A 24,237-nucleotide genomic window follows, 5' to 3' on the forward strand; every position below is an offset into this window, starting at 1 on the left:
CCATTACCAAGGAGAAGGTGCCAGCAAAACTGAAAGGTCTGAAGGTGGATAAATCACTTGGACCAGATGGATTAAACCCCAGAGTTCTGAAGGAGATAGCTGAAGAGATAGTGGCGGAGTTAGTGGCAATCTTTCAGGAATCACTGGAGTCAGGGAGGGTCCCAGAGGACTGGAAAATCGCTAATGTAACCCCCCTGTTTAAGAAAGGAGTGAGGCAAAAGATGGGAAATTACAGGCCGATTAGCCTGACCTCAGTCGTTGGTAAGATTTTAGAGTCCATTATTAAGGATGAGATTTCAGAATACTTGGAAGTGCGTGGTAAAATCGGGCAAAGTCATCATGGTTTCATCAAGGGGAGGTCATGCCTGACAAATCTGTTAGAATTCTTTGAAGAGGTAATGAGTAGGTTAGACAAAGGAGAGCCAATGGATGTCATCTACTTGGACTTCCAGAAGGCCTTTAACAAGGTGCCGCACAGGAGGCTGCTCAGTAAGATAAGAGCCCATGGTGTTAGAGGCAAGGTACTAGCATGGATAAAAGATTGGCTGTCTGGCAGGAGGCAGAGAGTGGGGATAAGGGGGTCCTTCTCAGGATGGTGGCTGGTGACTAGTGGAGTTCTGCAGAGGTCAGTGTTGGGACCACAACTTTTCACTTTATACATTAATGATCTAGCTGAAGGAACTGAGGACATGCTGGCTAAGTTTGCAGATGATACAAAGATAGGTGGAGGGATAGGTGGTATTGAGGAGGTGGGGAGGCTGCAGAAGGATTTGGACCGGTAAGGAGAATGGGCAAAGAAGTGGCAGATGGAATACAACGTGGGGGAGTGTGAGGTCATTCACTTTGGTAGGATGAATAGAGGCATAGACTATTTTCTAAATGGGGAGAGAATTCAGAAATCTGAAGTGCAAAGGGACTTGGGAGTCCTAGTCCAGGATTCTCTTAAGGTTAACTTACAGATTGAGTCGGTAATTAGGAAGGCAAATGCAATGTTGGCATTTATTTCGAGAGGACTAGAATATAAAAGCAGGGGTGTGCTGCTGAGGCTTTATATGGCTCTGGTCAGACCACATTTAGAATATTGAGCAATTTTGGGCCCCATATCTCAGGAAGGATGTGCTGGCCCTGGAGAGGGTCCAGAGGAGGTTCACGAGAATGATCCCAGGAATGAAAGATTTAACATATGAGGAACGTTTGAGGGCTCTGGGTCTATACTCGATGGAGTTTAGAAGGATGAGGGGGGATCTGATTGAAACTTACAGAATACTGAAAGGCCTGGATAGAGTGGACGTGGGGAAGATGTTTCCATTAGTAGGAGAGACTAGGACCCTAGGGCACAGACTCAGAGTAAAGGGAAGACCTTTTAGAACAGAGATGAGGAGAAACTTATTTAGCCAGAGAGTGGTGAATCTATGGAATTCATTGCCACAGAAGGCTGTGGAGGCCAGGTCATTGAGTGTATTTAAGACCGAGAAAGATAGGTTCTTGATTGGTAAGGGGATCAAAGGTTATGGGGAGAAGGCGGGAGAATGGGGTTGAGAAACTTATCAGCCATGATTGAATGGCGGAGCAGACTCGATGGGCTGAATGGCCTAATTTCTGCTCCTATGTCTTATGGTCTTATGGACTCCAACTCTCTCCCTGGCTGCTCACTCAGATTGAAGCAGACAATACATAACCTCACTGTCCAGTTCCACACTGAACTCAGTCTTAAACTCCTATTAGCACTCAAGACTAGGGTTGCCAACTCTGGCTGCAAGCATTCCTAGAGGTTTGATCCATTGATACCAAATTGATGACAAACAGGTCTGACCCCTCTGGGGAACTCATGTGTCATGTGAAGCCTCTCTTTTCCTGATGCTGCTCCCACTCACCAACGTGTTGCCATTTCTCCTGTCCTGTGGGCAATGATGGGTCCCATTTCCCTGTCTCCATTTCACTCCCCAGCCCCCACTCCACCCTTGTCACCTTCCACTGCCACCCTCTTCCCCCATTCCCCATGCACCCTTTTCCCTACTTCCCAAGCCCCCATTTCTCTCCCCTCCATCCCAGACCAAACATGTCAGGAAAAAGATAGGACTGGGCCATACAAGTGCAAGTACATTTTTAAATGGCACGATATCTACTGAACAGACAGTAATTTACTTATACAATTATTTCAGATTTTAATTGTCGGAGATTCAAAAAATAAAACTTGGGCCAGGATGTTACCCCCCTCCCCCCAACTTCTGCGCTGCCCCCCCCTCCCACCAAACCTCTGCGCTGCCCCCCCCCCGCCCCCGTAGCGTGTCTGCCTCTGGTGGCAGCCATTTAAATCTCCATTCAGTTCGGCAGGAATGTGGTATCCTGCCGGGTGGATGGGGCCATAAAATCCTGGCTCAACTTGATCTCTATCTCTTCTTCTTAATCCCCTCTTTATTTCACTTGCTGTACAGGATCTTATATTTCCCTAACTATTCTAGCTGCCACTCCCTGGTTTAGACTCTGCGGGCCTAGTAAACATTCTTCAGCACGATTGGTTGAAGAGACACTGGTGCTTGCCCTGTTTACGCATGGGCTACCTCAGGATCCTGGCAGGGAGTTGCCATCAACCGCGTCCAAAGCCTCTGGGCAGTTGTAACCATAATGAACAATTTGTTTGCCATTGACCACAAAAATTTGGGCAATTATACATTTCAATAACATCTACACCTTTAATATGATGCACCGATTACTGTCAGTGGAATCGTCCCCTCCCCCCATCAGCAGGGTTCATGGTGGATGGGGACAGACAATAAGGCATAAAAGGAAAATTCGGCTTTCCGATGCTGGTGATTGATGGTGGGAACTTGTGGTCCCGACCGCCATAGCAGGAGGATGGTGGATCGCCATTCCCATCAAAGGCCGCGAGGAAACTTTTGCATCCCATTGTTGGGATTCAAACTAACACCCGGCCGTAATTGTCCCTGCCCCCGCCCCACTTTGTCTGATCAACCACCCTGCCGGCGGGATTTCATGGTGGTCCAGAGTGCAACTAGAAAATGTGGGTGTCCATACACTGGGACTTACCATGTTGGATGGCTGGAGCAGCTGGATGGTGTGCGGTGACCGGGTCTGGGGGGGGGGGGGGTTCATGGAGCACATGGAAAGGAGGAGAGGCACGAAGAGGTGGATAGGTCAAAAGTGGTCGGGCGGGGGGGGTGGGTATGACGGCAAATTATGAAGCCTTGCGGGGTCTTGGTTGGGTGCAGTTAGGGACTGGACAAGAAAGTGTTGCAAGGGCCATGGGAGCAGCAGAAAGCTGTGAGTTGGGGGGGGGTGGTGGAGAAGGGGACTGTGAAAGCGGAGGAGGGCGGGTGCGGAAGGGTTCAGAGGGAAGGCTTGGTATTGATAGTGGAATCCTGGGGAGCAAACAGAGGGTATTGATGGTGGAAGCTTACAGTCATGGTTAAAAGAGGCAGTGGGATGCAGTAGAGTGGGAGGGTGAGGGTTCCTCGACAATGGGTGAAGGGCCCATTAAGGTTGTTGGAAGTGGCTATGAAATGAATGTGGATCTTCTGGGTTTTTGAGAGCAATTTGTTTTGCAAATCCTGGCCAAATGCTTTTTGGAAGCCCATATAAAACACTTCCCTCTTCAACATCAGTGACCTTCTCAAAAAGAAATCCTCACGATTTCTCAGACTTGCCTGGTTGATCACGTATCATCACAAAGAATGGGTACTTGTCCAAATGCTCACTGCATGATGGAGCCAGTGGTGGTGTTAGTTAACTCAGGGAGTCAGAGTTGCTGTGGCAACATACACTTTTTATATGCATCTTGTAGTCTGCAGCCAAGGGTGGGGGAAAGAGGTGACAGTAGAGGCTCTAATGCTTTTTCCATCCCACGACTAACCAGGAATCTCTCCCACTCTTACCACCTGCCATCGGCATGTGTTGGAAGGATTTTCCCCAGGGCAATACTCAACTGGTTGGGCCACATTATGAATGCACTGTGATGGAGCCAGTAATTTCTCCCATATAATGACAAACTTTAAACTGGTCCATCTGTGGTCACCCACTTCTCCCTCCCTTCTTAAATAATGGAATATTATTTGTAATTTTCTTATTCCCCAAAATGGCACAATTCTTCAATCTGGAGAGCTCTGGAAAAATACAAATGCTTTTTGCAATTTACTCATCCATTTCTTTAACACCAAGGTGGAAAATATCAGGTCCTGAACACTTGCTCAAATTCCATTATTTTTCCCTCATTTGTATTAAATCCACTCAAGTTCCACCTCAACTTTAAGGTTTCTTTGATGATAGTGGTATTGTATTCTCTTCCTCCACAGTAAAAGAGTGGAAAGTTTACTGAAAACCAATGAAAAGTTGATACCAACCAGCTTGAAAAGTCAGTGTAAAGAGCCAATAATTCTTGATGGGGAACAAAGCAAATTCCTCAAAACTGTTATGATCTCCATAGATACTGTTCAAAAATTTAAGGGAAATTTGAACTTCTAGTTATTAGCTGGAAAGGATGGTCAAGATTCATATTGAAAAATAACTTTTACTGTATCAACGTCTAAAGACAAAACACTTAACTTTCTAGTCATAGCAATTTACTTTGAAACAACCAAACAGAATTTGTCCCTTTTTACTTTTACTGATGATCAAAAACCTCAATTTTATTCCCTTACTCGGTCTCACACGTAGACACTCGCTTTCCCTGAAACCTAAGGGCTTTGCTTCTGTTCTTATTCTTTTCCTTCTGACACTAACTTCCAACGAGAGCTTGTTGGGGATTCTCCCTCTAGCTTCAGCTAGGCAAATCCTCCAGCCTTGATGCAACTGCTCATGAACTTGGTTTTCAAACAAACAGAGTACAAGCTCCCACCTGCATTCCACATGGTGAATAATTGATTCAGCATTTTCTCAGCTTAAGGTGCAGGCCTGGCTAACATCCATCTCTTTTTGCTCCCCAATTCCCAGTTGACTGCAGACTACACAAAACCAAACTGCATCTTCCCCCTGTCTATGATATCCCTGGGTTTATAGGGAAGCCTGTAACATGATCTCAAAATGGCTTCTCTACCCTCCACTCCATGGCAACAGGAAACATGACAGCCTTGCAACCAAGTAGAATGTTAATAAGATATCACCATTGCGTTCATCTGAGAAACTATGGGACAGGTTCCAGCACATATATTTACAACTTATTGATAACCCCTTTCTTCCTTCTGCATTTTAGGAGGCATTAGGGGCTCTTCAATGGGGCTTAGAATCAGTCATCATCACCAGGAATTAACATTTGGCACCTCCCTTACAAAAACACAATCCGAGCCCTTGATCTTGGAACAATTAAACCCCCCAAGCTTATCATCAGGCAGGTGCCACAAGTCACATGATCACCTTAATTTACCCAAAATTTAAAGATTCAGTCCCCAACTAGAACACAAACCAAAATACATTGTCCTAAAACATCATAAACTTGACCATTGTAACAAAATGTTGCCCTTTTAAGGGCAACATTGACAACAGTGAAATGTCTTAAAAAATGTCCAATTGTTTCCTCCCTCTGATCTCAGTCATGAACAAAATGAAGAAAACATGAGGCAAATGCAAAGCATTTTATTTTGCCATCAGCTACAATAGATCATCAATTATACATTTTTTTTTAAAATTGCAGTCTTCAACATATAGGTTAAGGCCAAACAAAGGCAGCATACACAACAAGACATTGTACTATTTTTTGGTATTAATAAACACAAATTGTTCTCCAGAAATTTGAACAGTCTTTGCAGTAAAACCACATTCCCCTACATACAATCACTGCACTATTAAAATCTTCAAAAATCGAAGTGCTTCAAGTCTGGACAGAAACAATCCAAAGTGATCTGAGAAGTGTACAATACGGTTAAGAGAACAGAAAAGGTTAATCTAGAATATGATTTTTATTTAAAGTGGTGAATAGGAAATGGGGATACAGGTCTAAGTTGGGAAAAATGGTACATTTAGGAAAGTAATCACAAACTGAGCAAAATTGGAAGGAAGCCTCAGATACAATAGTGAAATAACAACTCAAACCATAAAAGAAACTGTTAAATGCTTTAATAGGGTTTGAAGTGTGTGTGTGTATCATCTGCCTTGATTAATTAAGATGCTGTATTTAGTTTTGGAATAAAGCATTATTGAGCCAGATAGGATGAAAAGTTAAAATTAAAATCAAAGTCACATTACTTTGGTCCTCTTGTTACATTGCATAAATGAAGACAGCCTTTGGTTATTTTTAATTAAATGTCCGGACAAAATGGTTTTTCAAACTTCTGTATTAGAACCCTCCCCCACTATCATAGATTCTTTGCCATACCAAACGATACGAGGCAATGTGATTTGCAACATGGCCCCTCTAGTAAGACTTTTAATCTTCCTGTTCAGTTCTGGAAGTGTATTAGATAAAACAACAGTAATTTTATGACTTGATTAAAAATCAATATGCATTTTATTTCATTCTACCCTCTCTTTCAACTTCCATTAAATGTCCACTCTAGTTAAGTACCTTGTAGATTCAGAGAAATGCATTAGATTGTCAAAGGTTCTGTTCAGCATAGTTGGAAAACCACTTGTTTAGACTTTATAAAATTGGTCTGAGCAGGGTTGGGTGGCAATAGCTGCAGCTCAAGGCATTGTTTTAAGGGGAGGAGAACCTCCCAAAAAACAAAATGTTGCGCGTTGGGTTGTGCCTAATGAAGAACAAGAATGGGTGATCAGCCACAAACTCCTGTGTAATTATTGCACTTCGCAACATAATGATAGCCGCTGTGGCAGCAGCTGCTTCAGTGCCTTCTTCATTAACTTCTACAAAAGCTTTATGAACAACTTTTGACAAAAACAGATCATTTCCCTCAGCCATCCCAGAGAAGTTAGCTTGTAAAGTAGTAAAAGCATCTACCATCCCCATAAGGGTAAGGGTTGATTCAAGGTCATATTTCTCCTCCAGCTTGAATTTGGGCAGCATAACTTTCACCTCCACATTACCCATATTTTCTGGGTTGGTCCAATCCATCAGATTATCAAAGGTGAGTTGATTTTGAAGCTAAAAATAAAAATCAATCCAAATGTTAAAAGTTCTGGACATCAACCTTGATACAGAGTATTTAAAACAAACAGCACTTTCAAGAAACGTGGAATCAGTATTACTCCATTTGTGTCTCTGCTGCCAGTCGGTGACCTTATTTGTTTTGTTGAAGTCAGTCCGTAACCTTCCATAATTTTAAAGGCCTCTATTAGGTCACCCCTCCCCCCTCCAACACAAAGAAACTCAGCCTGTCAATCCTTTCCCGTTGTGTATACCCATGCATTTTTGGTATCATGCTTGTAAATCTTCTCTGCACCCTTTCTGTGCCTCCATGTACTTTTTATAAAATGGCAAGATTACTGCTTGCAGTCCTGGTTGAGTGTGGTCAAACATGGGTGGATACAGGTTTAACATAACTTCTATACTTTTCAATTCTATACCTCTAGAAATAAAGGCTAGTGCTTGGTTTGTTTTTTTAAATGACCTTGCTAACTGTGATTGATGTATTTGTACCCAGATCCATTTGTTTGTCTACCCCACCTAGGCTTGCACCTTCCAAGTAACGTGATCACCCTGTTACTGACACACTTTTAATCGGTGTTGATCTTAAACTTGCAGAATGGGCAAACAACATTGTCCTGTAATTTGTTGCAGTCCTCCTCAGTATTGACTATTCCACCCAATTTGGTGTCATCTGCAAATTTAGAAATTGTATTTTTGATTCCAAAGTCCAAATCGTTAATGTGAAATGTAAACAGCAGTGGTCCAAGCACTGATCCATGTGGGACACCAGTCCCCACCTTCTGCCACTCTGAATAACTAACCCTGTATGCCCACTCTCTGCTTTGTCCTGAAGGCCGCTAGCACTTCTGCCACTTGTCTCCAACTCCACATTCTCTCATCTTATTCGTTAGATTGTTGGGGCACTTGAAAAATACAGATAAATTACACCTGCAGCATTATCACTGCCTATTCGCTCTCTCGTACCTCAAAGAAAAAAAATTCAATAAGGTTGATCAAGTAAGATTTTCTCTTTTGAAATCCATGCAGACCATTAATATATCTCTATTTTTAGGCATATTTCCATTCTCTCCTTTGGTAGAGATTCCATATTTTTCTTTCCTACCACCAATTTAAGCTGACTGGTCTAGAACTTCAAGGACATGTTCCATCCTTCTTTTTAAATATAGGATTTATATTAGTGACCCATGACTGGCGGATAGCTAATGACTTATTAAATATGTGCAATAATGTCTCCGTTATCAATCCCTAGATTCTTTTACAATATGCAAATTCAAGCCATCTGGACTGGGGCATTATCCTGGAGTTTAGTTTATTCACTACATCTTGTATTTTAAATGCATTTCTCATATGACTCAATGTCATATCCATCTGTTCTATCTCACTGGTCAATATCAAAGCAAATAATTATTTAATATTTCTGCTCTCTTTTGTTCACTGTGGTAGTAACCTGTCAATCCCACAAATGATCCAATTTCTATGACTCCCTTTTTCATTGTAACTGTAAATTGTTTTACTATTTTATGCTCCTTGATAATTCAATCCGTACCCCAACTTTATTTACCAACAAAATGTTAACCTCGCAGTCTTGAAATTTTCAACTGAACTCAGCAGTTTAGGCCTTTTTGGGAGAGTTCCAAAATTCCATTATCCTTTGCATGGAAAAAAAATGTTCTCTCTCCTAATGGTCCAGCTCTAAATTTAAAAGATAATGCATCCTGGTTCTGGCAGTGCAGGGAGATTCCAGCTTTAGTTGCAGCATAAAAATATTATCGAATTACTGAAACTAAAACAGAAAATGCTGGAAAAACTCAGCAGGTTTAGCAGCATCTGTGGAGAGAGAAAGAGTTAACATTTCGAGTCCGTATGACCCTTCTTCAGAGTGGGCTCAAAACGTTGACTGTTTCTCTCTCCACAGATGATGCTAGACCTGCTGAGTTTTTCCAACATCTTCTGTTTTTGTTTCAGATTTCCAGCATCCGCAGTATTTTGCTTTTATCTTATAGAGTTACTATTAGTTACAGGTAGGATAGCAGAGCACCACACAAGTTACTACTATTTATCTACAGACTTGAGTTATGAGCTACTGCTAATTAGGAGGAAAAGTCAGATTGTTTCCAGTGTGACTATTAGATGTCTGTGCAATGTCAGAGTTATTAGTGTAATCAAAGTTCTTTCTAACTCTGGCTTCCCTCCTGCCTGCTCCTCTACCCGTGGTTTTCCCTCTTCCCTGCCCTCTATTCGCCCTTTCACAGGTGACTTCTTGGCCCTGGTTATAGGTGCATGAGCAATGCTACTCAACTAAAAAGGACCCAACCTTTTAATAGGCAAGTGTGGGAACAGTCAGACATCACATGATCAAACCTTCAGGACTACCTCCAAGCAGAGTTGACAACCCTAGTTTGCATGGGCACCTAAATCCCATTGTTTCTCCACAGTTCCACTAGTCTATTCATGAAAAGAAAATGATCAGACCTGTCATTCTCCGATCAATCCTAACCTCATATTGGACAGTCATAGTTTTGCCCACATAGTTATGTCTATGGCCCTTTGTAACTTCCAGCTCCCATCTAAAAACAGCTCCCCAAGCCATCTCTAGTGTCATCTGCAAACTTGCATATACAAGTATCCCTTCATCCAAATTGAATCTCAGATCCCTGGGAACCACCACCTAATATCTCCCATACAGCTAACAAATTGAAGGCACTTTATGCAACTGTCAAAGATGAACATAAACTCAAGTACCACAATTGCAACAGATCACACAACGAGATGGCCATTAAAATAAAAAAGTGCTATTCATCATTAAACAATGGAGGTTATTAGTGGTTAATCATGGATCATTCACCTATCTGAAACTATTCATCAATGGGTTAATAAAAAAAAACCTTTGGTTTTAGTTGTTTGACTGTGTTGCTAGCCTAATAACACAAGTAAATTTTAGTTGGAAAAATATGTCAATCTTCACACCAAGGTGCAGGGCAGTGTAATTTTGCCCTCAGATGCTGACATGGACTCTGGACATTTGTCCCAGAGGATTTTCTGCACCTTTTTAAACATTGGAGCAGCATCTCCAATTGTAATACAGATGTATGTCAAGCAGCAGAGGAGACATCTTATACTCAGGTTGCACTCCCGCAAAAAAAGCTCTTCTGGAGAAATGGAGGAAACATTCAGATTCAAAGGTGTTTTGACAGAAGGGTCAAGATTTACTTATTGTTGGTTAGCAAAAAGGCCAAACAAGAACACTTATGTAATTTGCAGTTGTTGGACAATGACGAGATAAACTTCCTTAAAAGCAAAACCACCTAGCAATTTACCCAAGTGACAGGTGGATTTGAATGTACGTGTATCACTTCTACAAATTAGAGTCAAGCAGAATTTTTTTTCTTAAAAAAATATTCGTTCATGGGATGTGGGCATCACTGGCTAGGCCAGCATTTATTGCTCTTGAGAAGGTGGTGGTGAGCTGCCTTCTTGAACTGCTGCAGTCGCTGTGGTGGAGGTACACTCAGTGCTGTTAGGGAGGGGGGGTCCAAGATTTTGACCCAATGATAGTGAAGGAATAGCGATATATTTCCAAGTTAGGATGGCGAGTGGCTTGGAGGTGGACTTCCAGGTGATGGTGTTCTCAAGTATCTGCTGCCCTTGTCCTACTAGGTGGTAGTGGTCATGGATTTGGAAGGTGCTGTCTAAGGAAGCTGAGCACCTGCACTGCATCTTGCAGATGCTACACACTGCTGCCACTGTGCGTTGGTGGTGAAGGGACCGTGGATGGGGTGCCAAACGGGCTGCTTTGTCTTGGATGGTTTCAAGCTTTGAGTGTTATTGGAGCTACACTCATCCAGGCAAGTGGAGAGTATTCCATCACACTCCCTACCTGTGCCTTGTGGATGGTGGATAGGCTTTGGGAAGTCAGGTGGTGACTTGTTTACCACAGGATTCCTAGCCTCTGACCTGTTCTTGTAGCCACAGTAATGATATGGCTGGTCTAGAGCAGTTTCTGGACAATGGTAACCCCCAGGATGTTGATAGTGGGGGATTCAGCGATGGTAATGCCATTGAATGTCATGGGGTGATGGTTAGATTATTTTGTTGCAGCTGGTCATCGCCTGGCACTTGTGTGGCATGAACGTTACTTGCCACTTGTCAGCCCAAGTCTGGATGTTGTCCAGGTCTTCCTGCATTTGGACATGGACTACTTCTGTATCTGAGGAGTCGCAAATGGTGCAATCATCAGCGAACGTCCCCACTTCTGACATTATTATGGAAGGAAAGTCATTGATGAAGCAGCTGAAGACAGTTGGGCCTAGGACACTACCCTGAGGAACTCATGCAGTGATGTCCTGGAACTGAGATGATTGACCAACAACCACAGCCGTCTTCCTTTGTGCTAGGTGTGACTCCAACCATTGCAGAGTTTTCTCCCTGATTCCCATTGACTGCAGTTTTGCTAGGGCTCCTTGATGCCAAATTGTCAAATGCTGTCAAAGGCAGTCAGAATGTTGGCCCACTTACCTTATAACACAAAAAAGTTGGTCAAATCAGATTTTAGCCTTAATCATAAAACATTTCAATAGATTGTTTATCTGAATTTTACTCCCATTTAGTCATGAGATTGGATTTAGTCATGTGCATTTATTTTTGGGTGAGATGAGCCGATCATTTTTATCCCCTCAGCTGATTTGTTCCCTCTGAATAACTTGAGATAAAGTTTCATGTTAAAAACTTCCAACTTACGTTTTCCAGCCCATTGGCATTGTCTTCCAAATCTGGCAACAGGATGATCATACTCAGCTCACTCTGGACATAGGGGAGCTCGAGTACCTTGGCCTTAATTTCATGAATGTAGGCCATATTAAACTTGGCCTTTTGGTACATCATTTGCACTGGTTTAGTTTCATTCTGCAAGTAAACAGAGAATATTAGCAAAGCTGGAGAACGTACAAACACACAAAATCATTTCTAGAGGAGGTGGTTACAAAATAAAGCCTCCTTCCACTTTGTACAACCAAGACAATGATGATCTGCTCAGCCAGCTTTAACATGTTATCACTCCTCAACGTTAGTTAGTGCATGGTATGCGCTACGATCAATGCTTTCTCTAAAGCTGAAAGTGTGCGCAGTAATAGGGAATGTGCAGCTCAGGGAACAAATGGACCAAGCTCAAGCAATGTTCCCTTTAAGATGCATGGCCATGTGTCAATCTTAAAGGGACCATGCAGCACAACAAGCCAGCCATGCCCATTAATGAGAAATTAGAGGGAACATTGCCCACAACATTAGACAAAGTTGTCAAAATTCAGGCAAAGTAAAACACAGTAATTTAATTAACTAAATTCCCTGTGCATCATGTAGCCAAACTAGACATTCCCTTTCATATAAATATGCAATTGGAGTGTGGTGTGCTTAGGGTTATGCAACTTGGGAAACAGAGGAAAACAAATCTGCGCTATTCTTCAGGTAATTCTGCTGTGAAGAACAACTACTTGACCATTTCTTCCCGAATCTGACCTGTCATTCACCCTTCACCGTCTGGCATTTATTTTCTAATCCTTAAATCTCATTGGCTAAGGAGATAATACTGAGGTGCCAGACACCCCCTTTCCCCTCACTGTGTCCTTATCAGAAACTGTGGACAATTGTGTTTGAGATGAAGTGTGCAGATGCAAGTCTAACTAATGGCAGACACCATTCAAATGCAGGTCCCAATAAGTTGGCAAATAATCTCTAAAATCAGTTTTTAAATGTTGCAATGCAGCAACAAAGAGTTGCAAATCCCAAATTATCAACATAGGAACAGCAGTAGCTCTTCAGCCCTCGAGTCTGTTCCACTATTCATTCAATGGGATTGCGGCTGATCTGTATCCTCACCTTGTCCACCTACCTCGAATCCATATCCAATAGTACCCCTGACTAGAAACCAAAACCTGAATCACATTTTAAATATGATTAATTGAGCCAGCATCTACTGCTTTCTGTGGAATGACTTCCATACACCCACCACTCTTTGCAATGAGGAAGTGTCTCCGAACTTTTCTACTGAACAGCTCGAATCTGATTTTAAGGTCATGTCCCCTTGCCCTGCATGAACACCTCCAGCAGCACCTCCACCTCCTACCAATGGCTTTCAAAATTCTAAAATAAAATCTTCAAATCGAATCACTCCTCAGCATTCTATATTCAAAGGAATATAAGCCTTAAAAATTCACATAGCACCTTTCATGACCCCAGAATATCCCAAAACATTTCACAGCCAATGAAGTACTTTTGAAGTGTAGTGACTGGAATAAATTTAGCCTGGGTCATTTGGCCTAACTTCTGTAGCCCTGACAGATTCTACTCCATCTACATTGCACTCCTTTCCAAGGTCAATATATCCCTTCTAAAAGTGTGGTGCCCAGAATTGTACACAGCACTCCAGGTGTAATATAACCAGGGCTTTGTATGGCTGCAGCAAAAACACCCTCTCTTTTATCTATCTAGCAAGCGAAAATAAAAGCCAATATTCCATTAAGCTTTTAGATTTTTTTTTTAAACTTGTCTATTACATTTCAATCCACATGGACTTCTAAATCTCTTCATATTAATGCTGTTCCTAGCTTACCATTTAAAAAGTATTAATTTTCAATTTTTTGGGTCCAAAGTGGATGACCTCACAAAGGTTAAGTGGGCAAAACTGTGGTAGATGGATTTCAATGCAAATATATCAATGGTAATTTTATGCTTCCTATTTACACTAAATTAGTGTACAGCCAATCACTGTCATCAGCAAACTCTGTTAACACAATAAGAGCCCTATATCAGAATCATCAATCAATATATAGTTGAATAATTGATGCCACAGAGCAAATCCATTAATTTGAGATACACCATTAGTCACTTCCTTCCAATTTTAGCAGGCACCCACTGGGCCAGATTTTATGGTGGAAATAAGTGAGTGATCAAATGGCACAATTATTTAAGTGTAAATCAGAGGGCAGCTTCTGGTGACTGGAACCTGGAAGTTACTGTCCGAGAAGCTCTGACAGCTTGTCCATTCCAATACAAGTACCTTTTTAAACTGTGAATTATAAGCAAACCACCTCTCTGGCACTGAAAATTAACTTGTAGAAGTATGGAGTCTCATTCTTTCAGATTTTAACTATTGTTGGAGATTTAATATTTGTGTCTTTCATTTCTCTATCAACTCTTGCTTTCTCTTCGTTTTGGGGTAGTTTCAGTACCCGAGTTGATATTGTCATAATGGCGAATTCACTCCCTGGTTCAGATTCAGTGCTGCTTCATCATCGATACAATAAACTAATTGGGTGGAATCATCCAGTCCTGCCGGTAGCAGAGAGTATGGTGGGCCGGGGAACTTAATCATCCAGTCCTGCCGGTAGCAGAGAGTATGGTGGGCCGGGGAACTTAATCATCCAGTCCTGCCGGTAGCAGAGAGTTTGGTGGGCTGGGGAACTTAATTTGGTGTGAGGCCAAAAATCAGTTTGCTGACATCAGGATGAACTGTAAGAATTGTGTTCTCGGTGGCTTAAAGACGGGATGAGATTCCCAACGAACGATGTTGGGAAGCTCTTTTACGTGCAATAGCATCTCATGCATGCTCATCAAAAGGCCATCTCACCAGAATTAAAGCTCCCCCTCCAAATTAAGCTCCCCACCAGTGAGAATTTAGAACAGTTTTATGACTGTACACAAGTGGTGTAACCTGGCGAGGTAGATGTTGAGGTCAGTGGGCATTTTTTCGCCTTCTAGAGGTCCATCACTCAGATGGGTGCCTGTAGCAAAAGCTGCGCCAAGGCTGGAAACAGGTGACAGGCAATCTGGGGAACCTGGAGGGGTGGACAGTATATCCGGAGAAGCAGGGATGCGCTAGGGTTGCAGCTTCAGGGTGATAGGGTGTGTGAGAGACTTAATTGAATTAGAGACAGCTGGTCTGAAAGTTTTGTTATAGATCACAAGCTAGGTTTGAAATGCTAACTAGGTAAACATGGTGAAGTTGTAGAATGTGAGGTGTAAAGGGGACATTTGCATTTTTAAAGAAACCAGAATAGCCCAAATTCAAAAAAGAGAGAGAGAGAGAGAGAAGGTGAAATGCTACACCTAGCCAGAAGAAATTAAGAAACAGTGGCCAGGATTTTCCCCTCGGCGATTTGGGAAAGGGGCCCGCTCACTGAGGGGAAAATGATGCAGGAGGAACCCCCAACGTCATACTGGTCCATTTAAATCTTCAGGAAGGCGGGCGGACAGCAAAATCATGCACAGTCCTGCTCCTCCCTGGCTAGTTCCATAGCCATCTCATACTGGGCGAGGGCTCTGATATATCAGCCAGTTTTGGCCCGCTCCCACTTGTTGAGTGAATTCTTCTCCTGTGGAAGGAGCACTGAATCATCCCAATGGTTACATGAGCATGCATGCCCTCTGGCAGCTGCTGAGCACACCCCCCTGCTTAGGTGATGATTAAGAAGTTGTTCGCCCTGCAACTGGTGGTGGTGAGAACGAGATCAGAAAGTGGCTGGCACACACATTCAGTGCAGGTATCCCACCTGCTGCTGCGTGCTGCAACCCAAATGCCTGAGACATCCCTGGGCACTTGCACACTTACGTGTGTGTGTCTACGTGTGTCGGTTTGAATCGAGCAGACGGTGTATTTAACCTGGCGGAGCTCAGCAGATCATCCTTTTCCTGCACTGCTGGGCAGTTCTCCCATGGACCCCACAGACACTACCCTCCGCTGCGACCTCCAGCCAGGCTGCCGTGGTCTGATCAGAGTCGGGGGGCATCGTCCTGCTGCCTTCCCTGGGAAACAGCACCTCGCATGGTTCCCGGAGGAGGATCTGCAGGAAGATGCCGCTGAACCATGGGGGGGGTGGAGAGAGGGGGGTGGTCGCATGTTGCTGTCTTCCCTTCGACATTCGACAGATCCAGAGCTCCTGACCTGCAGTGAGGGAATGGGTGTCTAGGTGCCATTTAGTTATGGCACCCCAACATTCGACCCCATGGAGGTAACAGCAGAGACGGCATCTTCCTGCCCACCCCTGCCACAAGATTCACCGTGCTCCTCGCCGATGCATAATTAATGAGCTGAAGATCATGTGTTCATCCATCTTCCCTGTCTCCAACCGCCCCCCCCACAACTCAAAGTGGGAATAACTCCCGACTTCTGCTCTTGCCACCAAGCTTGGAGTAGGGAGGAAGATTCTGCCCTGTCTTTTTTGATGCTGCAGTGATTTTTCTCCCTGGCTGCTCACAGTACCATGGAGGAGGAGAGTAATAATTTCTGGAAACCCCAGGACAATCCTGGATGGTCAATACTTACTAGCCAGTAAGTGTCAGTTGTTAAAGAGAATCTCGGGGTAGGAAGTTGTGGGCCGGCTTAAAGCTGATTCTTTCATTAAAAGGCCAGGAGGTGAGCCAGAGCAGTCGGAAGGGAAGAGTTCATAACTGCTGATTGGGCGGAATTACCCGGTCCCGTTAGCGGCAGGTGTCATGGCAGGACAGGCACGAGCGGTCAATATGGCGCGGAAGCCAAAGGTCAGTTTTGCGCTGTCCCGAAACCAGTTTGCGATCACCCACACCGCCAGTCAATGGCTGGCCGTGATTCCCACCATCCAATGTCACGGATTTAATTTTAATGCCTTCGCATCTCATTATTGTGCCCTCATGCTGGAATCAGCCTTCTCCCAGGTCAGATTCACCTCCTAAGTCGGCATGACTTCGAAATGGCGTACCGTCACAGCTGCCTTTAAAAAGGCAAGCACCTGTCGACCTGAACTTCAAGGGGAACTCGGGGGCGAGGGCCCACAACCTTGTGCAGCGCTCACAAGCACTGCCCCGTAGGACTTCAAAAAGGCGCTGTGCTGCGTATTCTTTGGGGGTGGGGGAGCGGCTTCAGACTTAGGACATACATGCTAACCCACACGTCTCTTTGACTCTGCAGGAGGAGAACATCAGGATCATGGAGCTGGGTGATTTAGCGCTTTGTTTCATGGCTTATAGAGAGCAGAGAAGAGAGGCGTGTAGAGTGGGGGAGGGCTGGGCTCAGCAAACGGAGAAGCATCCCCCTCAAGGTGAAGTGGCGGCAAGGCCTGCTCCGCACACAGCTGAAGATCCATAGAAAGCCATCACTCATAGGCACCACCCAGGGTCCATAGACAGCACCGGTCATTCCTAGAGATGACTGACACCCAGCGTCACCGAAGTCTGGGCATGTTCAAGGAACTGGTCAGTCACATATGCCACCTGCAGTAGGATTTGGCGCCTTGGGACATGGAGGGCATCCACTGCCAGTGGCTGTGAAAGTGACCATGGCATTCAATTTTTACACCAGTGGCTCCTTCCAGGGCTCCACTGGTGATCGGTGTGGGGTCTCGCAAGCCTCCACAAGAGAGTATCCAGGAGGCCATGGACGCCATCTTGACGAAGGCACAGAACATTGTGCATTTTGCCTGGGATTAGAAAAGCCAGGAAGCAGGCGAGCTGCGATTTGTGCAGAACTCCGGTTTTCCCACATCGACTGCATTCATGTGGCGCTTAGACCCCAGTAACAACGAGCAACCACATCAACCGCAAGGGCTTCCACCGGCTGAACGTTCAGCTGGTCTGCAACCACCACAAACACACCCTACGATTCCCAGGGAATGGCCACAACTCTTAATTCCTTCGCAAGTCTCAGATCCCTGACATCTTCCAGGGTCCACCGAAGCTGCAACACCGGCTCTTCAGGGACAAGGGCTACCCACAGAGGACTTGCATGAAAATGCCCATGCGGTGGCCTCAAACCACAGCAGAGCAATGGTATAGATGAGGCTCAATCCACAACCAGAACATTGTTGGACCAAATGATAGGCATTTTGAAAATGAGGTTTTGATGCCCCAACAGGACTGGTGGAGCACTGCAATACAGTCCGCAGAAGCTGTTGCGTGTCATCATGGCATCATGGTTTGCTGTGTGGTGGGGGTCGGGGAGCCGGCGGTGGGGGGGGGGTTGTTGGAGGACCTGGAAGATCTGCACGTCTCCTCCAATGAGGATGATGTCAAAGGGGATGATGGTGATGAGGTCCTCAAAAAGGTGAGGATGCAGGCGAAAGGGCTATTGCACTGGCCCAACGAGCAAGTGTGCTCGGGAGGTCCTCATGGATGCAAGATTCATGGAGGATGATGACAAGATACAGTGAGGACAGTCCTGGCATCCTCAGGATTTGGCGCCATAGGGACACGGAGGGCATCCACTGTCAGTGGCTGTGAAAGTGACCATGGCATTCAACTTTTACACCAGTGGCTCCTTCCAGGGCTCCACAGGTGATCGGTGTGGGGTCTCGCAAGCCTCCACAAGAGAGTATCCAGGAGGCCATGGACGCCATCTTGACAAAGGCACAGAACTTTGTGCATTTCACCTGGGATTAGAAAAAGTTGCATCTGGGAATGTTCAACTCTTGTGCGGCCATCAGCCACACACATGCCCTCAGATCTCAGGCTCATGTCATGGAGGCACAGTGGAGGCCCTAATAGTCGCTAGATTCCAGGATGATGATGATGATGTGGACATGCAGTGAGGACGCTCCACAGATCTTCACACAGCCTCTGAGAATGTCTGACACCTGTCTGGCTGAGGGCAATCCGCTTGCACTCTGAGCAGGGCCATATCATAGAGATGCAGTCGTGAAACTTTAAATGCACCTGATCCTTTGTCAGCCTTCAGCACCTGGCCCCTTCAGGAGCACGTCACTGGTCACAGATGCTGAAGAGATGGGGGCCAGCCCCACCTCAAAAACATGTTGAGAGAACGATGGAACTGTGATGCCTGCCCACAACATTCTGACAGCAATGACAACCCCCATTGAGGTGCAGGCATCACTAACGTGTCCAGTGAGTCTGAAGCCGGACCATTACACACTGCACAGGGAAGAGGCCCTGGACTGAGACGCCTGCCTTTATTTTGTGCAGGAACCAAGGTTTCACATCTGAGTGACACTAACATTGCTCATCATAACATGGAGCCAAAGGCAGGGAGACGTTCTTGGGAGTTTATTTACAATAGTGAAGTACAAGTGATTAACAAACATGCCCACGCTGTGCAACTATACCTTCTTAACCTTCCTAACCCTGCCAGTGAAGCCTCAGTGGATTAAAAAAAGGGTTCTGTTACACTGCTGGCAACTAACCCGATGGCTCAGAAAACCTGGCCCTAAATTTTTGCTTGTCCGTGAAATCAAGAAACAAATCTTGTGAAGGCCACTTTCTCATTTGATAGTAATTTTTAAAAAATTACTGAGGTCAACCACAATGTCATCATGATAGATTCTACCACTGGTACCATGATATATTCTGTTGTCGCTCTACATGAAGAATACTGCTTGAACACCCTGGAGTAGCCTTGTATAAGTTACAAGGAGGTCTTTATTAACATTGCTTAACTATGTACATATTTACAGTAGGTTTGGAGAGAATCCCATACTAGGTCCCTACACATAGTTACTCATCTCTAGACCGGCCCCAGCTGTACGTCATGTGCCTTCTTACATCACTGTGTGGGCGGTACTGTACTCAGTCCCATGTTAACCCTTTAGGTACCAGATCCTTCTACTACATGCATCACAGCATGAAATAATTGTGTTGGATTTATGGAACTAGCAGAGTTAGTAAAAGCTGTAAAAGGCCAAGTGTCAAATTTTATTCGATAACACTCCTTTAATGTTCATTGGGACGTTTTACTATTTCAGCTTGCAAGTTGATGTTGTCACAATTAACTCTCGGTATATCTTTACGGGTCATTAAAATGCTCCATTTTGATCAGAACCTTTTGGGGTAGGGAGTTGGAATTTGTAAATCTCTCTCTCACTAAGGTAAACAGGCACTTCATGGTCTGTTGGGAAATAGAAGATTCAGGGGGCTCAACAGGGTAGATGCTGAGAGAATATTTCCTCTTGTGGGGGAATCTAGAACTAGGGGGGCACAGTTTAAAAATAAGGGATTTCCCATTTGAGATGGAGATGAGGAATTTCTTCTGAGGGCTGTTAGCCTTTGGAATTCTCTTCCCCAGGGAACAGTCGAGGTTGGGTCACTGAAGATACTCAAGGCTGAGTTAGAAAGATTTTTGATCGACAAGGGAGTCAAGGGTTATGGGGACAGGCAGGAAAATGGAGTTAAGGCCACAATCAGATCAGACATGATCTTATTGAATGGCAGAGCATGCTTGAGGGGCTGAATGGCCTATCCCTGTTCCTATTTCTTATAATCTTATAAGAATGCATTGGTCTCTATCCCGTGCATCGGCCAAGCTAAGGAAGTCAAATACAAATGTGTAAATTTATACCATGAAGGACAGGAATTTATTGGGGGCACTCAGCAATATTCTGCTAGATTTCCCATTTGAATCTTTGTTCATCAAGCAGTCAATATACCATCACTCAGTTTCTCTCTCGTTACCTGATTTATTAGGAATGGTCCTTCGTGGGTATTTCCTTCTAGGAATTTCTTCTCCCAGTTTCCTTTAAAATAAATGGCATTCACAAGGACAAGCCTGGTGTCACGGTCAACAGTTTCTTTAGGTAGCAAGTTCTTGATCTTGCCTGGAGGATAATTTTAAAAAAAACTTACAATATCAGGTCAAAGATCAATTAAAAAAAGAAAACATAATGAAATGAATGGCAAAGGTCACAAAGCTGTGAACTAAAGTATTTACATCATGTGACAACTGCGTGGTGCTTCATGACTCAAGAGGAGATTTTTGTTCCTGAAACAAGTTACTTAACATTTACAGATTGATGCCTTACAATTGTGACTGGAACTACATTGGAAATGAGACCATTTGGGAAGCATTAGCCATTCTGAAGGTACCTACAACCAATGGTTTTTATACTGCATCTTTAACATAGTAAAATATCCCAAAGCGCTTCACAGGAGCGGTAGAAAACGGTATGACACCGAGCCACATGGAGATATTAGGTCAGATGACCAAAAGGTTACCAAAGTGGTAGATTTGAAGGAGTCTCTTAAAGGGAGGTGGAAAGGGTATTCTGGAGGTTAGATACTAGGCAACTGAAGCATGACAACCAATGGTGGAGTGATTAAGATTGGGGATGTTCAAATAGCCAGAACCAAAGGAGTGCAGAGGTTTGTGAAACTGGAGGGTTAGCAAGATATGGAAGGATGAGGTCATGGAGAGATTTGAAAACAAGGATGAGAATTTTAAAAATCAGACATTGGCTCCCAGACCAGTAACATACATGAGCGATAGGAGAACAATACTTGGTGCCAGTTTTGGATGACCTCCAGTTTACAGATGATTGAATACACTACTGGCTGGTCTCCCACATTCTAAGAATCAAGTCTAGAGGTAAAGGCACAAATTAGGGTTTTAACAGATGAGCCAAGACAGAACCAAAGCTATGGAAGTGAAAATAAGTGGTCTTAGGTAATGACACAAAATGTGGTCAGAAGCTCATCTCAGGGTCAAATGTGACTAAGGTTCAATCTCAGGCTGTTGACAGGGAAAAGGGCTGAAGTCAGTAGCTAAGGAACGGAGTTTGGAATGGTTTCAGTCATTCCTATTTAACTGGAGGAGATTTCTGCTGACCTAGTGCTGGATGTCAGATACAGTCTGATAATTTAGCAACAGTAGAGTCGTTCGAGAGGTGCTGAGAATAGAGCTGGAAAAAGAGTTTCTATTTAGCAGCACTTGCCTTCAGTCTGTGCTTCAGTCCAGGCATTGATCTGTTGTCTAGCTTCTTCTGCTGTATTGATAAAATCAACAGCAGCTAACTCTGCCTGATAGTACTTCACAGTGGCCTCAAGGAAATCCTGAAGGATGACAGGTGACATGTCAAAGATAATCAACTTTTCTAATTTCCACCATTTGAATATGAATTTCACAACTGGAATGGAGTGACAATGTGGCATTGCTTAGAGTGAATGGGGCAGCAGGCAGGCAAAACAAAATGGGCAAATACATTTCCACCCTTTACCTCAAGTTATATCCCTGTGGATTTTCACTGCCTTTTGTATAGTGCTAAAGTTTGTGGGTCATGACTTGCCCAGCATCTCCAAGTGCTCACCAACTCAAACACAAGATCAATGGAAAAGTAAACTAGAGATTAGCTTACAGGCTCTAGATTTAAATACAACTCCCAACCAGAAGTGATTCTGCACACTCAGAAAAACAACATTTGCAAAGGATGGAAATTAATCTTCTGCAGACAACCTTTGCCTCTCATTTGTTTTATTTACTTTTATCCATCAGTAAGTTAAAATAACAGCATTTTAAAATTACACAATCTCCTCCTAAAAAAAACATCTGCTGCATAATAAACTGTTGAGGGCTCATTTTGTCAGGAAATTGGATGCCTTCCTGAATACTTCTAAATAACACTCTGCTGTGTAATTTGGTATACATGTAAGTATTGGTTAATGCAATGGAGGGCATTTAACCATTCTAACTTTCATAGAATCACTACAAAATTAAGCTTCAAAATTTTTAGAATAGAATTATGGAATGGTTACAGCACAGAAGGCGACAGCCATTTGACCCATCATGTCTATGCTGGCTTTCTGCAGGAGTGACTCAGCTAGTTCCACACACCCAACCTTTCTCTGTAGCCCTGAAAATTCTCTCTTCAGGTAATTATCCAACCTACTTTTGAAAGCCACGATTGAATCTGCCTCCACTCAGACAGTGCATTCCAAGCCTTACCCACTCACTGTATTCAAAAAAAATGTTTTCCTCACAATTGCTGTTATTTCTTTTGCCAATTGCCTTAAATCGGTGTCCTCTGGCTAGACTATTCTAGTTTATTTTTAAAAATTCAGCCTGAGGCTTGGCATAATTTTTATAATCATTCAACAGTCGGTATTGGATCTGTGGTTCAAGAGTGAACCATCTACACTAAGGTCGACTTTGACCTTGCTACCTACCACAATACTGCCTTTTTGAGAGTCAGTGCCCCAAGTGCAATACTCCAAACAATGCTACATTGATTTACTACAATATGTTCACCTTGCAGGACGTGTGCGTGCAGTTTTGGGTCCTTACCTGCAGATGGACATACTTCCTCTACAGAAAGGTTCACTAGACTGGTTTCTGGGATAAGGGAATTTTTTCGGAGGAGAGATCGAGTAAACTAGGCCTCTATTCCCTCGAATTTAGGAGAACAAGAGGTGACCTAATTGAAGTACAAATTTAAAGAGGCTAGACAGGGTGGATGTTGAGAAAGTGTTTCCTCTGGCGGGGAATCTGGAACATGGGGTCACAGCCTCAGAATAAAGGGGTCAGCCATTTAGGACTGAAATGAGGAGAAATTTCTTCACTCAAAGGGTTATGAACCTTTGGAATTCATTCCTCAAAAGAGCTGTGGGTATTCAGTCAGTATATTCAAGAGAACTTTGGCTACAAATAGAATTAAAGAATTAAGGGGATAGCACAGGAAGGCAGTTTAGGACCATCGACAATTATGGCAAAGAAAGAGGCCATTCAGCCCATTGTGTCAGTACTGGATGGAGTTAAGGTGGAAGATCAGCCGTGATCTTGCTGCAGGGCCAAATGGCTGACTCCAGCTCCTAGTTCTCACATCCTTATGTACAGCACTTCACCCTGTGCCCATTCATCCAGGTAGCATAGCAGGCTATTCGACCATGAAGAAAAAAAAAGAGGAAGCCCATTCTCACCCACCTATGTTTGTAGTCAATTTCACCAAATTAATAAAGCAGGATCAGGAACTTGATGGGTTTCAATCTTTGGGCTTTGCAAGGAAAAGTCAAAGTGCATAACTCGTAACGACACTTCCCTGATCAGCTTACTAAAAAAGAAAATGGATAGCAAACTCTCTATTTTGCTGATCTATGCAATTCCACCCCATTTGATTGGACACATTGGTGGAGCCCCAGTCCAACCAGTTCAGATCTTACCGAAAGAAAGTTGAAGGTCTTTTCCCCATAGAGGCGATTGGCTAGCTTCAACAGATAGTTTGAATTAGGCTTGTTTATTACAGCTTGCAGTTTCTGAAATTCAGAATGAAGGTCTTGTACTTTATCAAAGGCAAGCACCTGAGAGAGAGAGAGAGAGAGAGAGAGAGAGAGATAAAAAGTTAAGCCATCAATTAAAAAGGAATCCAATTTTAGATTTGGAATTCCAGTTCTAAATCAGGGGTGAAAACCATACCAACTATTTTTGGAGGCTGTACAGAAAT

At 43.7% G+C, this 24,237-nt stretch overlaps 1 protein-coding gene across 4 annotated transcripts in view; it reads right to left on the minus strand.

Moving 5' to 3' along the window:
- Positions 1-5,570: 5,570 nt before the first annotated feature.
- Positions 5,571-24,237, minus strand: part of LOC121276332 (leukocyte elastase inhibitor-like) — a 49,403-nt gene continuing 30,736 nt past the window's right edge. For all 4 annotated transcript variants that reach the window (XM_041184614.1, XM_041184612.1, XM_041184613.1 and 1 more), the window contains 5 exons: positions 23,957-24,094; positions 21,739-21,856; positions 20,483-20,625; positions 11,795-11,959; positions 5,571-7,051 (listed from right to left, as the gene is read on the minus strand). In XM_041184614.1, the coding sequence (XP_041040548.1) occupies positions 6,647-7,051; positions 11,795-11,959; positions 20,483-20,625; positions 21,739-21,856; positions 23,957-24,094 (969 nt within the window). In that variant the 3' untranslated portion in view covers positions 5,571-6,646. The remainder of the gene's footprint in view (positions 7,052-11,794; positions 11,960-20,482; positions 20,626-21,738; positions 21,857-23,956; positions 24,095-24,237) is intronic.

This window comes from Carcharodon carcharias, chromosome 3, assembly GCF_017639515.1.
Source record: "Carcharodon carcharias isolate sCarCar2 chromosome 3, sCarCar2.pri, whole genome shotgun sequence".
Taxonomy (NCBI): domain Eukaryota; kingdom Metazoa; phylum Chordata; class Chondrichthyes; order Lamniformes; family Lamnidae; genus Carcharodon; species Carcharodon carcharias.